This window comes from Impatiens glandulifera, chromosome 3 (assembly GCF_907164915.1).
Source record: "Impatiens glandulifera chromosome 3, dImpGla2.1, whole genome shotgun sequence".
Taxonomy (NCBI): domain Eukaryota; kingdom Viridiplantae; phylum Streptophyta; class Magnoliopsida; order Ericales; family Balsaminaceae; genus Impatiens; species Impatiens glandulifera.
In genome coordinates this window covers 5,006,030-5,019,547 of record NC_061864.1, presented here as the reverse complement: position 1 = coordinate 5,019,547, position 13,518 = coordinate 5,006,030, and the positions used below count along the sequence as shown (strand labels likewise).

Here is a 13,518-nt window from a genome sequence, read left to right as displayed (position 1 = left end):
GGTGGGGTAACATGGATAATATCATGTTATCTGCTCCCTCATCACAATCATCCCAGTCCACATTTGCTCACGCTCTTCCCGTGCCTACTGTCTCTCAGCCTCACGCTTTTCCGTGACTGTTGTCTCTCCGCTTCACGCTCCTCTGCATCTCCTTGCATCTCCTTCTGTAGAGCCCGATTCTCATCGCATAATTGCTGCGTGTTAGTGCACTAACTGTTTGAAGAACTCACCGAGTATCTGCTCTAAAAGATGTAGGTTGTACGCTTGATCCCATACTCACGACTCTACCATATCGCTGAGACCTGAACGCGTAGTCCGTCATCTACATCTCATTCCGACTCGGATCTTCTTCTATGACAGTGCGCAAGACTTATCACTTTCTCAAAAAACAGTAGCGGGACCTCCGGAGTTGGATGCTGTAAAGTTGATTTAAATAGGTCAGCAAAATTAGAGGAGTGTCCGGATTTGATTATGCTGAATTGTATCAGTTATGTTGTTGATCATCTTGATGCATGAAACTCTGAACCAAGATTCCAAGAACCTAACTTGGGAGAATATGTAATTCTCAAAACAAACTCCTAGCAAGATGGGGAACCAATCCCCTAGAGCGAGCCTCTCTGTACAAATTTTCAGAACCGAATGAGACTTCTTCTTTTCCAATGGCAACGCAAAGTCTTTGCCATAAGTGGGCTTTTCAGAAGGCGTCTCGGGTTCGGACTTAATCGGAGCATCTTTTGATATGACTTCAATTTTCGAAGAAGATATATTGCTGTATATAACGAATTTAGAACAAGTTAAATGTAAATGTATTAGACCATTAATCGAGTAAAAAATCCAACAACTAATATTGAGAATCCACAACGTGACAACAGCAGTCAGCAAAGGAACACGATAATGAAGATTGTACCCGCAATCCTCATCAATAAAATGCAATAGGGCACACATTTTCCACACCCATACCTATTACAAATGAAAATACCAAGTGTGGGCACAAGAACAAGAGAATGGACATGGAATTCGTAGGTCTTCCCATAAAAATCGAGGGGCAGACGACCATTGTCATCGCCGCTCCGACAAAGTCACCTCCCTTTTGAGTTGGCCACGACTTCGATCTTCACATGATAGAGCTTGATTATTTTCTCATAATCGACGAAATCAACATCCCTCGTTACAAAAGCTAGAAGGCTTACTCCGATAGTTAGTATATATCTATTTATCTCAACTAGCACAAATTTAACTCTGATTTGATTAATCATTTTTTGGAGGTGATGTATTACTTCAAATTCTTTAATGTATTGTAAATGCAATTTTTGGTATTTTAAGTCTTCATGATATCAGACAAATCTTTCATTTCACGATTCTGATCCAAAATGAAAAGAAGTTGTTTCATTTGTCTTTATGCTTTAAGCTCTTTTTTTATTCTCATTAATGGCCGAAATTTGTCTTTTATAATTGAATTGCACTATTTCAATTCAACTCCTACATATGAGTTAAACTGAGCCTCTTCACTTGAGCTTGATTTGACCAAATTTGACTTGACTCGTTTAATATTCGAGTCAAACTCGAGCTCATATAATATTTGATCGATGTTTGTCCAGTTTTTTCAACATGATAATATGTAATATATTTTATATTTATTTTATTATTAAAATATAAAATCTTAAACTATATTTTATTCGATCTGTATTCTTTATTTTTCACAATTTCTTTCACTTCTTCACAAATAGTATTTCATTTTCATCATTTATCTCACTTATTTACAAGTATCTCTTCTTTTTTCACCATTTTTTTCACTTATTCAAAAACACTTTTCCCATATTATTTCATTTGAGAATTATTAAATTCAAGTTACTCAACCATTTCTTTCATAAAATAGGTATAGAAGTTTGATATTTTTATTTTGAAAATAAGTTTTAGTTTGAGTTCGAGCTCAAATTTGAAAATTTAAATTTAGATTAAATTTTCCGTGTCAAGTCGAACTTGTAGGTAAATAGTTGAACTCAGGCTCAAATTTATAAACTTGTTCGAAGTGAGTTAATAAATATTGGTTTGAATTCGACTCAACTCATTTACAGTCCTAAATTCAACCAGGGTAAGAGATGCATTGATCAATAAATATTTCAGCGACAATAACCGAAAATTTGGCCACATGTATTTTTTTAAATATTTTTTTAAATATGGGGTAAAGTTTATTTATCTAAAAAAGAGGTTACTTGAATATCTTTATCCCATTTTTTTAATATTAAATTTTTATATGATTTAATATTTTATTTAAATTGATTAAAATAATATTTATAATATCAGCCTTCATAGTCTCCTTTAAATTTAAAGAAGGTTGAGTTTATCCCTTCTTCTAGACTAGCAGCTAAAAGAAGGTGGACATCTCGATCTCCATGGTTCGAGCTCGTATTAATTAAGTGTTGTTAAAAAAAATGCTGAGTTCAATCTATCTAAGGTGCACCTTTCATTTGATTAGCAGCCTGGATAGGTGAGTAACCTAACATATATAATAATTCTTCCACTGCCATTAGCATCTGGTGGAGGATCAAGAGATGATTGAGTGGTCCGGGCTTGTTTTGGGTCGAGTTCTTCTAGTTTCGACATTAGTTGTTGCAGTCTTGATTGAACTGATTCTATCTGATTGTCCAACTCCTTGCTGTTACGCATTAAACTCTCATGCAACTTCTCCCTCCCAGTTTTCATAAATTGTATATATGCTCCCATTGTCCATTGTTATGTCAATGGAAACAGATGGCAAGTCTTTACCCAGTTCAAGCAGGGCTTCCTAATGATGAAACACAATTCTTATTATTAGTATTATTACTATTGTAGTAAGAACATGAAAATCAAAGATGATTTGATCGGAGGCAACAACGACTTACATCAGAAATGGCGCATCGAACATGAGAAACGTAGTGACATTCATGACAATAATAAGTGGGATCATTAATCAAGGGTCTAAGCTCCTCACAGGCATCGCAATACAACTCTACATCATCAGGCTCATGATCAATATCATAGTGTTTTATCGGATAATCAGCAAGTTTGAGTGGATGGACATGTTTATGAACAACTGTTTGAGGAAGTGAAGGAACACAATGAAGATGGACATTGTAATCACAATGACCTACACATCTCAGCATTGGAGAGCAATCTTTGCACTCACAATGGCTGCAATTGAAGGAACTGGCGTTCACAAGAAAAAGAGGATGTTGGTGAAAATCATAAGTTTTTGGAGCAAGGAATGAGCATTTGATGTCAACTTTGATTTGACAGTCCTCTTCCGAACACTGATAAACATAATTGCCTTCTAATCCGTCCCCACATGCAATGCATCGCCCTCTCTTTCCCCAACAGCCTTCACACGGCTGCTCTCTCGATCCATCGTCAGAGGGATAAAATGAATCCCACTTAAACAGTGACAATGGATGGCATTTCGATCTCGATAATCTTCAATAGAAGAGAAAGACAAATCTACTAATTATACAAACTAACTAACTACAAGCAGAAGGAGATTTCAAATCTCGGTAAAGCCTCAGAACTTATAAGTAGGGGTTCTGATTCAGTGTTTTGCATGCCCAGTTTATGAATGAAACTAGCAATCAACCATTTCTACTGGCAAAGAGAGATAGATGTATTATTCCCTTGGATGTAATGCCACACAACACAACAGAAGCGACAAAAAAAAAATTGAATACTGGATTCCGAATTTCCGACGAACTTCCCATTCGGAATCCACAAATCTCTTAAGTAGTTAAGCTGAGCAGAACAACTGAGAACTTGAAAAACACAATCTGACTATACTTAACAAAGGGAGTGCAGAAAATGTATTCCGCAAAAATAAGACAGCTGAACTTCATATATCTGAAGAAATGACAACATACTGTTGTAGGCTCATTCCTTATTTATACCTTTCGCCTAGTTAAGGGCTGGACTCATTCAATAGAGAGAGAAAGAGGGTTTATGCTTTTCTTTTCTTTTTTCTTTTACTTCCAGTTTTCTTATTTGCTATATAATAATATGGATATTTATAACAATTTAATAATAAAAATAATGATTGTGAAAATAATTTGAATTATTATTTTATACCAAATAAAAAAAATTAACTGTGATCAATTGTAATGTAACACATTATTTTTTACAAGAAAAAACTTAAGGCTATTTGTTGTGATTCTTTTATCTCTGATTTTATATATATATATATATATATATATATATATATATATATATATATATATATATATATATATATTGTTTCAAAGTAAAGATGACTTGTAAAGTAAGTAAAATTAATAATAAAGTTAATTGATTCTCAAGTAAAAATAATTTAAAGTGACACCTAACCTCTTATAAAAGTGAATAGATTGATGTTTCTCCATGCTTTCCACATCTTCTCTCCACAATCCAATCCGGTATAATATATTAGTAAGGTCAATTTTAAATACGACACAAAAACACGAACGAACAAATATGAATAAATCAGTTTATTGTCATTTTTTATTTTTATTTTTATTTTTATTTTATTTTTGTTAAAATCAGATCAACATGTTTAATCTTATTAATAAACAGGTCAAAATCGGATCGACATGACATTACCCAAAGTAGATCGAATAACTTGTTTACAAGTTTTTTTTTTGTGTTGAGTTTTGTGTCATTATTTTTTATTCACTCGCTAATTTTCTTTTGTAAATTTTTTATAAGAGAATTTGTGATTTAACTTCATTTTTATTTTGTATTTATGTCATTTTAATTTGAAATAGAGATGTGAACTAATTACATCGGGTTTAGTTCGAGTTGAGTTAGGTAAATCGAATCAAACGGGTCAAACATGTCAAATTCAGGTCAATCACAAATAAACATGTCAGATTCAGATTAGAGATTTTGACCCGAATTACTAAACAAGTCAGATTTAGGTTAGAATCGTTAAACTTATTAACCTGACGACCCAAAACCGCCAACATGAAATTTCCTTAAATTGTCACCTTAATTAGAATATATTGTTATAATGTAATAATGATATTATTAATTTATTATTTTTTTTTCTTATTTAAGATAATATTATTTTATAGATTATAATCATTTCATTTTTAAGAAAATAAATTATAACCAGACTATTTTTAAGTCAAATATTATAAATTTGTCTGGATTATAATATGGATTACAAAATGGGATAACAAATAGGTTAAATTGAGACAATTTAAAAATTACCATTTATCATAAATTAATTCCTCTAGATTCAATTTAGATTTTACTAATTTATTTTAACACATATATATTATTTTTTACTGACCAAATCAGTTCATTTTGCAAAAATAAAAAGGATTTTAATCTATGTAAACTTTCCATTCAAATTATAGAAAAAATGATTTTTAAAGTTTTATCACAAATTTAGAATTTTAACTTAGGTTACAAAATAGTATTTAGCATAAACTAATATTTTCTCATAATATATGTGTTATTAAAAAAAATCAAATTTAAAATTATAAGTGAGTTTTAATTTATATATATATATATATATATATATATATATATATATATATATATATATATATATATATATATATATATATATATATATATATATATAAGGATTCTTTTTGGATTATCTACTGGTTTTTTTAAATCATTATAAAATATTTTTGTTGTTTGATTTTGTATATAAATTATTTTATTTATCATAATCCATATAATTTTTCTTTGTTCAGTACAAATATTTTTTTTATCATGCACATAAATTTGTTTAGAACTTGTTTTTGGTTTTTGAGTAGGTGTTTTTTTTTTTTTTTTTTGTATAAAAATTAAAAAGTATTAATATATGATAATAAAAAAAAAATATAAAAAGAATTTTGTTTTTAATATTTTAATTAATTAATTTAATAATGTGATACACTCGATGAATTAATATTTAATTATTATATAATAAAAAAAAGTTGATAGAAATTTAAAAAAATAAATAGTCGTAAAGAAATAGAAAGATGGGCCAACTATCACTCATCATTCCCAATTTTAAATCTTTTTGTTTCTTCAATGCTTTCATCAAATTATATTTTGTCCATATTGTTTTGTGTAACTAGAAGTCTTTCTAATTTTGGTCTTTTAGTATTTTTTTTTTCACTTAACTACCTTTATAGGTTATTTGTCTACTTATTATTGTTATTTTAATGAATAAATAATAATATTAATATATAATTTAAAAGTGGATCTATATAGTGGGTAGAATTCTCAGTAATACATTTGGCCTTCGTTTGGTTAGATGTATAAAACTGTAGATATATAATAATAATATCTACAGTTAATTTTAATTGATGTTTGGTTAAAAAAAAATATATATATAGTATTTTGAATGGTATAACTTGTACACTAAACAATGTATAAAATTGTAACTGGTAAGAGTCAGTATAAAAAATTATAATTTTTTCTTTCCCCTTTTAACCCTTTTATTCTTATTTATTTTTATCTCATATGACTTCTTAATTAAATTAAATTAAATATGATAAATTGGTTTTAATAAATTTTGGTTTCATCTTAACCTATTAATAAATAAATTCTTATTTATCTTCGAAATAATATTCTAATTCATTAAATTTGAATTTTATTTTTTGTTTTTGAATCAAATTTTATAAATTCGAATTTAAATATGGTTTTCGAATTGATTTTTGAGTCGATATTTAACTTGTCATTTGTATTATTTATTTTAATAAAAAAAATAGAATTCAAGTTCATTAATTTGTTTGTAATTTTGTTATTATATATTTAATAAATTAATTATTGATAAATATTTATTTAATCATAGAAATTAACATCTACAAAATTATATATAATTATATTATCATATATCATTATTATTTATATGTTAATTAAATATATATTTTTATTATTTTAAATATAATTAATAAAATAAATATTAAAATAATTTATATAAATATAAGGATTAAATAGTCATTTATTTTTTTTACTATATTTTTATACCACCAACCAAACACAAAATTATAAGATCAATATAATTTATACCTCTTTTATCATTCCAACCAAACATTAATAATCTATATAATTTATACATCTTAATACCCCTATACAAGTCATACCCCTTACAACTAATACCTATATAGCTAATACCACGTACCAAAGCCCTTGGGTTATAAAAATACACTTAAACCATGAATCCCACACTTAGAATTAGGCCTTGTTTGATGAAGGGGTTTTTTGGGATAAAACTCAGTTTTTATCCCAAAACTCAAACATCTTATCAACCATCAAATCAAATAATTTTATTATTTAAATACCAAAACTACCCTATAATTTTATCTTCTCTTTCTAAATCATCATTCTCTCATATACATCATATCTTCTAAAGTCAAAGAACAAATTAATCTTTAAATTTAAAAATCCAATTTTTTCCTACTTTTTATCAAACAAGGGTTTTTTTTGGATAAAACCCAGATAAAATCTAAAAAACCACTTCCTCAAACAAAGCTTAGAGATCCCATGCAAATAAAAAAAGATGTGGCCACAAATTTTTTTATTATGAATTGTAATACTTAATCTCTTGCTCTGACTGACATCAATCCCTCATTCTTGTAGAAACAGGAAGTCTAACTCAGAATTCAGTGCTTCAAATATCAAAGTGGTTCACTCTTCTTTTAAAGGAGTGATAGAGAAAGAGAAATGTGGGAGGAAATGACTCAGCCAAACTCTCCACCTAATAATGTTTCCACCTGATCCGTCTATAGAAGTAGCCTTGTTTCACCATATTAAAAATGATAAAAGTGAGAAAAAATAGATTTATTTTTTTATTTTTTCGGTCAATCAAATTGTGCCACAACATTCATTCTCAAATTCTTTTTCTCAACTTTTCTTCTCCAATCATTTCTCCTTATTTTATTAGTGAGTCATAGATATAACATTTTTAATTCATCTTTAAACCATTTCAAAATATATAATTTTAAAATTGTTTCATAACTAATTAATAAAATTTATTTTTGTAAGTAATAATAGGAAGAATAAATAAATTAAATGATAAAATATATATATTTAAAAATATATTTGATAAATATATATATATATATATAAATAAAAATAATAAAAAATTATACTAAAAAATAATAAATTAAAAAAGGCCATATTTAAAAGAAAAAAATGTTTATAGAAAAAAAATTATCTCAATAAAGAAATAATTTGGGAAAGAATTAAAAAAAGAGAATGAATTTATTTAATATTGCTGAATCCAATTATAAATGCACACATGTAAATCTTTAAATTGCTTTCTTTTTTTAACTAACCAATAAAATAAATTATGGTTAAGGAATTTAAAAGAAAAAATAATATATTAAATTATTTTATATTATTTTTTAAGTAAAAATAACATAATAATTTTATCATGATGCTACATTATTTCTTCCCCCAATTTCTATTATTATTTAAAGGAATAAAAAAAATACTAAAAACAGACCATGGTAAAAAAAATATTTAAATTTTGAATATGGCCATTTTTTATAATTTATTATTATTTTCTTACACATGATTTTATTTATTTATTTATTTTTCTCTAGTACAAATTATCATACCATGTTGAATTAGTTGTTTTTATTTTGGTTATATTTTTTCTATTTAGTCAAAAAAAAATATAGTAAGAGCTTGTTTGATGATGTGTAATTTGGAATAAGATTTCTTTAAATTTGTTGAATAGAAAAATAATTTGTTTGATTTTTTAAAATTATTATAATATATTTTTTATTTTTGTAAAAGTAAAATTAAATAATTAGATGAATACAAATATAAATAAAAAATTCTCATATATAAAACAAAACTCTCATCAAACAAGCTATAAAGGTAAAATAATAGAACATTTTTATTTATTATATCCTGAAAATTTCATATGAAAAATCATATCGGTACACTGAAATATCGACATTATATAAGCAAAGGCGTATTTGTGTATGGGGTGAGGGGAATTTGAGCATATGACCCTAAAAATAGGCTGAATGAAGGAAAGTGAGGGTGAATAAATTAAATAGCGCTGGTGACCCTCTTTTTTTTTAATGACAATTATACCCTTTCGTAACGCAACTCCAGTTGCGTGACGCAACCGATTTTTTTTTTCAAATTTTTTTTTCAATTTTTTTTTTCCGTCTCGCGGTTGCGTGACGCACCTGGGGTTGCGTGACGCGGTTGCGTAACGCAACGGGGTTGCGTGACGCGGTTGCGTAACGCAACGGGGTTGCGTGACGCGGTTGCGTAACGCAACGGGGTTGCGTGACGCGGTTGCGTAACGCAACGGGGTTGCGTGACGCAACTATGGCATTTTCGTCCAAAAAATTTCATAATTAAAATTTTTTAAAAAATAAAAAATTAAAAAATTGCGTCACGCAACCTGAGGATGCGTGACGCAATAAGGGCATTTTCGTCAGAAAAAAAAAGAGGGTCACCAGCGCTATTTAAATTAGTCACTCTCACCAAATGCATTTAGGTCTCTTTTTAGGGTCATTTGCTCAAATTTCCATGGGGTGAAGCCTACCAAAAAAAAAAAACTGTAAAAATGTTACATCATTTTTAATTTTTTAAAATAATTTTTATTTTAATTCATATAAAATGTTGTAAAATCTATTTTTATTTACTTATTTTATTAATAAATATATTATTATTATTATTATTTAAGTCCATCTTAAACTATTTTCAAACTTGAATATCTGAATACAAGTAATATATTGTTTATACATAATATTAATTTTTAAATTTAGATTGTTAAAATGAATTTAACATCAAATATGTTTAGAGAATAAAAAATCTATATTAAAGTTAAAATAAATATATATTTATATAAATATATATATTTTTAGAATCAGTCCCAAGTCAATTTTAATAAGAAAATAAATTTATTAAAATTAATTTGTTGATAACTATTTAATTTAATTGAAAAGTTATATTGTGAATCTAATTATTGAATATAAATGAACATTTATAAGATAAATTTAGAAAAAGAGAAAAACAAAACAAAACAAAGTTCTTACAACAAAATAAAATTGACAAAACCCTATTAATTGAAATCAAGATACAACCACATGACACAATATGAGAAACAGTTATCAAGAATTGTCTTTGTCTTTAGCTCTTGTCTTTAGCGGTATCCAAATGGTGATGGCGTTGGAGCATTCTCCTGCAATTCAAAGGAAAGGAACAGCAAGCAAGCAAGCCAGATAAGTAAGTCAGTCTGATCATGTTAATTTGTTTGATGACTATATAGCTAATTAAATCAATGGAATAATTTAAAGAAATATATATGTTTCAATTTGATCTACCTTAACAAAAGAAACCAGGACAGTGATGTCATCGAGCTTGCCCCCAGAATAACGAAAACCGGCATTTTGGGCAGCTGTTGAGAATGGAGTTGATCTCATCTTATCATCTCCACTCTGTCTTGCAGAAGCTGCAATCTTTTGAGCGGTGGCTTCAGGATCCAACCCAGCTCGAATGGCATTCACAGCAGCAGAGGTTATCTCATTGCTGTACAAATTATCAAACAGCCCATCGCTGCCAGCAATTATAACGTCTCCCGGGATAACAGGAACAGAAAACACCTGAAAAAAATATACCCAAAAAAAGTTATATAAAAATTATGAAAAGAAATTAATTAATGCAACAAACAAACAAACAAAAACTAATTAACCTGGGCAGAGCTAGGAAGATCAGCACCATTCCCAATGGCTGCTAAATGATATGTACGGTTGAAAGCATGTTGTTGAGCTGGAGATTTGAAAACAGCGCATTCATCTCTAATCACCATGAAACCACTGTCTCCCAAGTTTACGGCATGAAGACCCTACATACAAACAAATGATCGATCAAACCCAAACCCCCAAACCCATAATCAAAATCAAATCTTTCTAAAGAAACTGTCCATGGTTTAGATTAATTACTACTTACACGCTCGGTCAGTGCTATTATGCAAACTGTGGAAGACCCTTCAGCTTGCAGCAAAGCATGAGCCTTTTGGAGAACTCTTGTTGTATCTATACAACCCTTAGGCTCTTCTCGAATTGCAGCAACACATCGAAACATCACTTCTCGGGCAAATTCCCCTGAATCGACCCCATATTTATCCCATTCCTCGACACCATCAGCTACACCGATTGCATTTTCACAAACAAAATGGGCATCCTCCCCACCTGTTTCCTCTTTATTAGGATTGGGAAGGTAACACAATCCCGTTACTAGTTTCAGTTTCATAGGACGGGGAGAAGATTTGGAAAAAGGGATTCTCTGAGAATTGTCGTATACAGGAATTGTCTCAGGCGGCTGGGAATGGAAAAATGTCATTTCTGACAATAAACTGTTAAAGGATAAGGTAGAAATTGTGGTGGGAATTGCTCCATCAATTGTCCTGTTCATCCAAACAACATTTGATGGAGCAGGATATAAGAGGGTTTCAGGTTGTGGCGGCGGTGACGGTGGTGGTGATGACGGTGATGGTAGTGGTGATGGCGGTGATGGCGGCAGTGGTGATGGCGGCGGTGATGGTGGTGGAAGTTCAAAGATTGTTGGTTCCGGCGCGGCTTCTGCAACGAATAATTATATAAAAGATATGTAAGAGCTTTTTGTTTAAGGCGTTATGTTTTTATTTTTCAAGTAATTAAACATAGTTACCGGAGATAGAGTTAGCTCTAGAGCGCAGATCATAAGAAGTCTGCGGCTGCGGCTGCGGCTGCCTCTGCCTTTGCCTCCTTTGCGGAGGTGGCTGTGTTTGTGTCTGCGGCTGCGTCTGCCTCTGCCTCTGCCTTTGTCTCCTTTGCGGAGGTGGCTGCGTTTGTGTCTGCGGCTGCTGCGTCTGCCTCTGCCTTTGCCTCCTTTGCGGCGGCGGCGGCGTTTGCGTCTGCGACGGCGGCGACGACGGCGACGGAGGTGGCGACGGAGTGCGGGGAGCAGAAGAAGATGATCCATCGCAGATCTTAACATGAGCCTTTAAATCTGACTCCACTGCGTATTTCTTGAAGCATTTTGGACACTTCCAATTCTTCTCTTTGCTGTGTTTTCTGGCATAATGCTTCTTTATTGCCGTGATATCGCCCAAAGCTTGTTTGGGGTCGTGATGTTTGCAACTGGGCTCGGGACAAATGTAGACTTTTCCCTCGCGTCCTCCCCTGTGCGACGGCTCCTGGAACTCCGGCAACGGCAAGTTATGTGTTCTCATGTGAAACCTTAGATTTTGTACGCGCTGGAAGTCTTCATTACACACAGTGCAGACATGAGTCGCAATATCTAACAGAATTTCAGGTAACAAAGCAATTACCTCAGCATCTGGATCTGAAAAAAAAAAAAACAAATCAAGGAACAAATTATAAAACTTTTGAAACATAAACAGCACTTGATTAGGAATTCTCACCATGCATTCCTGGACGGTTTCTTATCCTCCTTACTGGCGCATTACCCTGATCTTCCCCACCCTTAGAGTTCGACATCAATGGAAGAAATTTGAGAATCCCCTGTTTCAAACTGATAGATTCCAATGATGAATAGAGACACGAAGATATTGATGGTAAGAACTTGTATTTATAGGAAGAAAAATGCTGAGGCTGGCATTAGTTTATTTGACTTTTTACCATCTTTAAGGCCTTGTTTGATGTATATTATATTATTTTAGATTCATTTTTAGTAATATTTAATAAATAAATCTAAAATGAAAAGAGATTTTAAGCTATTATTTATTACAAATACATTTAATTATTATAAAATATAAAAAAGGTAATCTTATTTTAGATTCTCAATCTTTAAAAATTAATGCACATCAATATTATATTCATTTATATATTTTTTTTAAAGGTAAAAAGAGAAATGTTTTAATGAATAATCTATATGTATAATCTGTATTAGATTACAGATATACATCTTCATCTTTAATTATTTTAATATATATCTAAAACATTAAAAAAAATAAAAATAAAAAATAAAAGTTGAAAAAAGAAGAAGATAAATACTAGTGATAAAAGACAAAGATAAGACAAATGTGATATAAGAATTTATGCAACTTTTCATTCATGTGTGGTTGATGATATATATTATTTGTCTTATGGACACAATATTATTTAACCCAGCCAAAAAAAATTGTTAACACAATAATTGAACATTAATCCTAATATTCTTATGATTGACCACAAATTTGAACTTAAACTCTTATCACTACACCATTCGTCTTTTCAAAAGTTGATTATATATGACTTGTCATTACTTCTTTCACACAACAAAAATGTTATTCCAAATTCTGTAACACATCGACTTCTTATAAAACTAATTAGACCAATGTCTTACTCAACTCATCAAGTTAGCATAATGAATTATGTTTGAAAACTTTGTTATAAAACCATAATTATAAAATTCCAAATCTAATATTTCAAATATATATTATATTTTAAAATGAGAAAATTTATTTAATTTTTATAAGTTTCTTTTTTTTTTTTTTATTTACATCATTGTTAGTAGTATAGGATGGATGAAACAATAATGTTTCATCTTTTATTTTTAATAATA

General features: G+C 29.8%; 2 protein-coding genes across 2 annotated transcripts; both read right to left on the bottom strand.

Annotated features, from left to right (window-relative positions):
• Nucleotides 1-9,937: 9,937 nt before the first annotated feature.
• On the bottom strand, nt 9,938-11,543 carry LOC124932737 (probable protein phosphatase 2C 55). The gene is made up of 4 exons (XM_047473415.1): nt 10,921-11,543; nt 10,664-10,816; nt 10,296-10,574; nt 9,938-10,153 (listed from the first exon to the last, which is right to left on the bottom strand). The coding sequence occupies exons 1-4, from the start codon at nt 11,383-11,385 to the stop codon at nt 10,115-10,117; spliced, it is 936 nt and encodes a 311-aa protein (XP_047329371.1). The 5' UTR covers nt 11,386-11,543; the 3' UTR covers nt 9,938-10,114.
• An 83-nt stretch (nt 11,544-11,626) lies between these two features.
• On the bottom strand, nt 11,627-12,500 carry LOC124928970 (zinc finger protein GAI-ASSOCIATED FACTOR 1-like). The gene is made up of 2 exons (XM_047469225.1): nt 12,377-12,500; nt 11,627-12,297 (listed from the first exon to the last, which is right to left on the bottom strand). Exons 1-2 carry the CDS (start codon nt 12,450-12,452, stop codon nt 11,627-11,629), a joined length of 747 nt encoding a protein of 248 aa, XP_047325181.1. The 5' UTR covers nt 12,453-12,500.
• Between the last annotated feature and the right edge of the window lie 1,018 nt (nt 12,501-13,518).

Excerpts from the sequence above, each read along its gene's own strand:
- LOC124932737 (XM_047473415.1), bottom strand. The coding sequence starts at position 11,385 with ATGAACAGGACAATTGATGGAGCAATTCCCACCACAATTTCTACCTTA. Across the intron at positions 10,575-10,663 it reads ATCTTCCTAGCTCTGCCCAG|GTGTTTTCTGTTCCTGTTAT; the intron begins GTTAATTAGTTT and ends TATTTTTTTCAG. Across the intron at positions 10,154-10,295 it reads TCCTGGTTTCTTTTGTTAAG|GAGAATGCTCCAACGCCATC; the intron begins GTAGATCAAATT and ends TTTGAATTGCAG.
- LOC124928970 (XM_047469225.1), bottom strand. The coding sequence starts at position 12,452 with ATGTCGAACTCTAAGGGTGGGGAAGATCAGGGTAATGCGCCAGTAAGG. Across the intron at positions 12,298-12,376 it reads AAACCGTCCAGGAATGCATG|ATCCAGATGCTGAGGTAATT; the intron begins GTGAGAATTCCT and ends TTTTTTTTTCAG.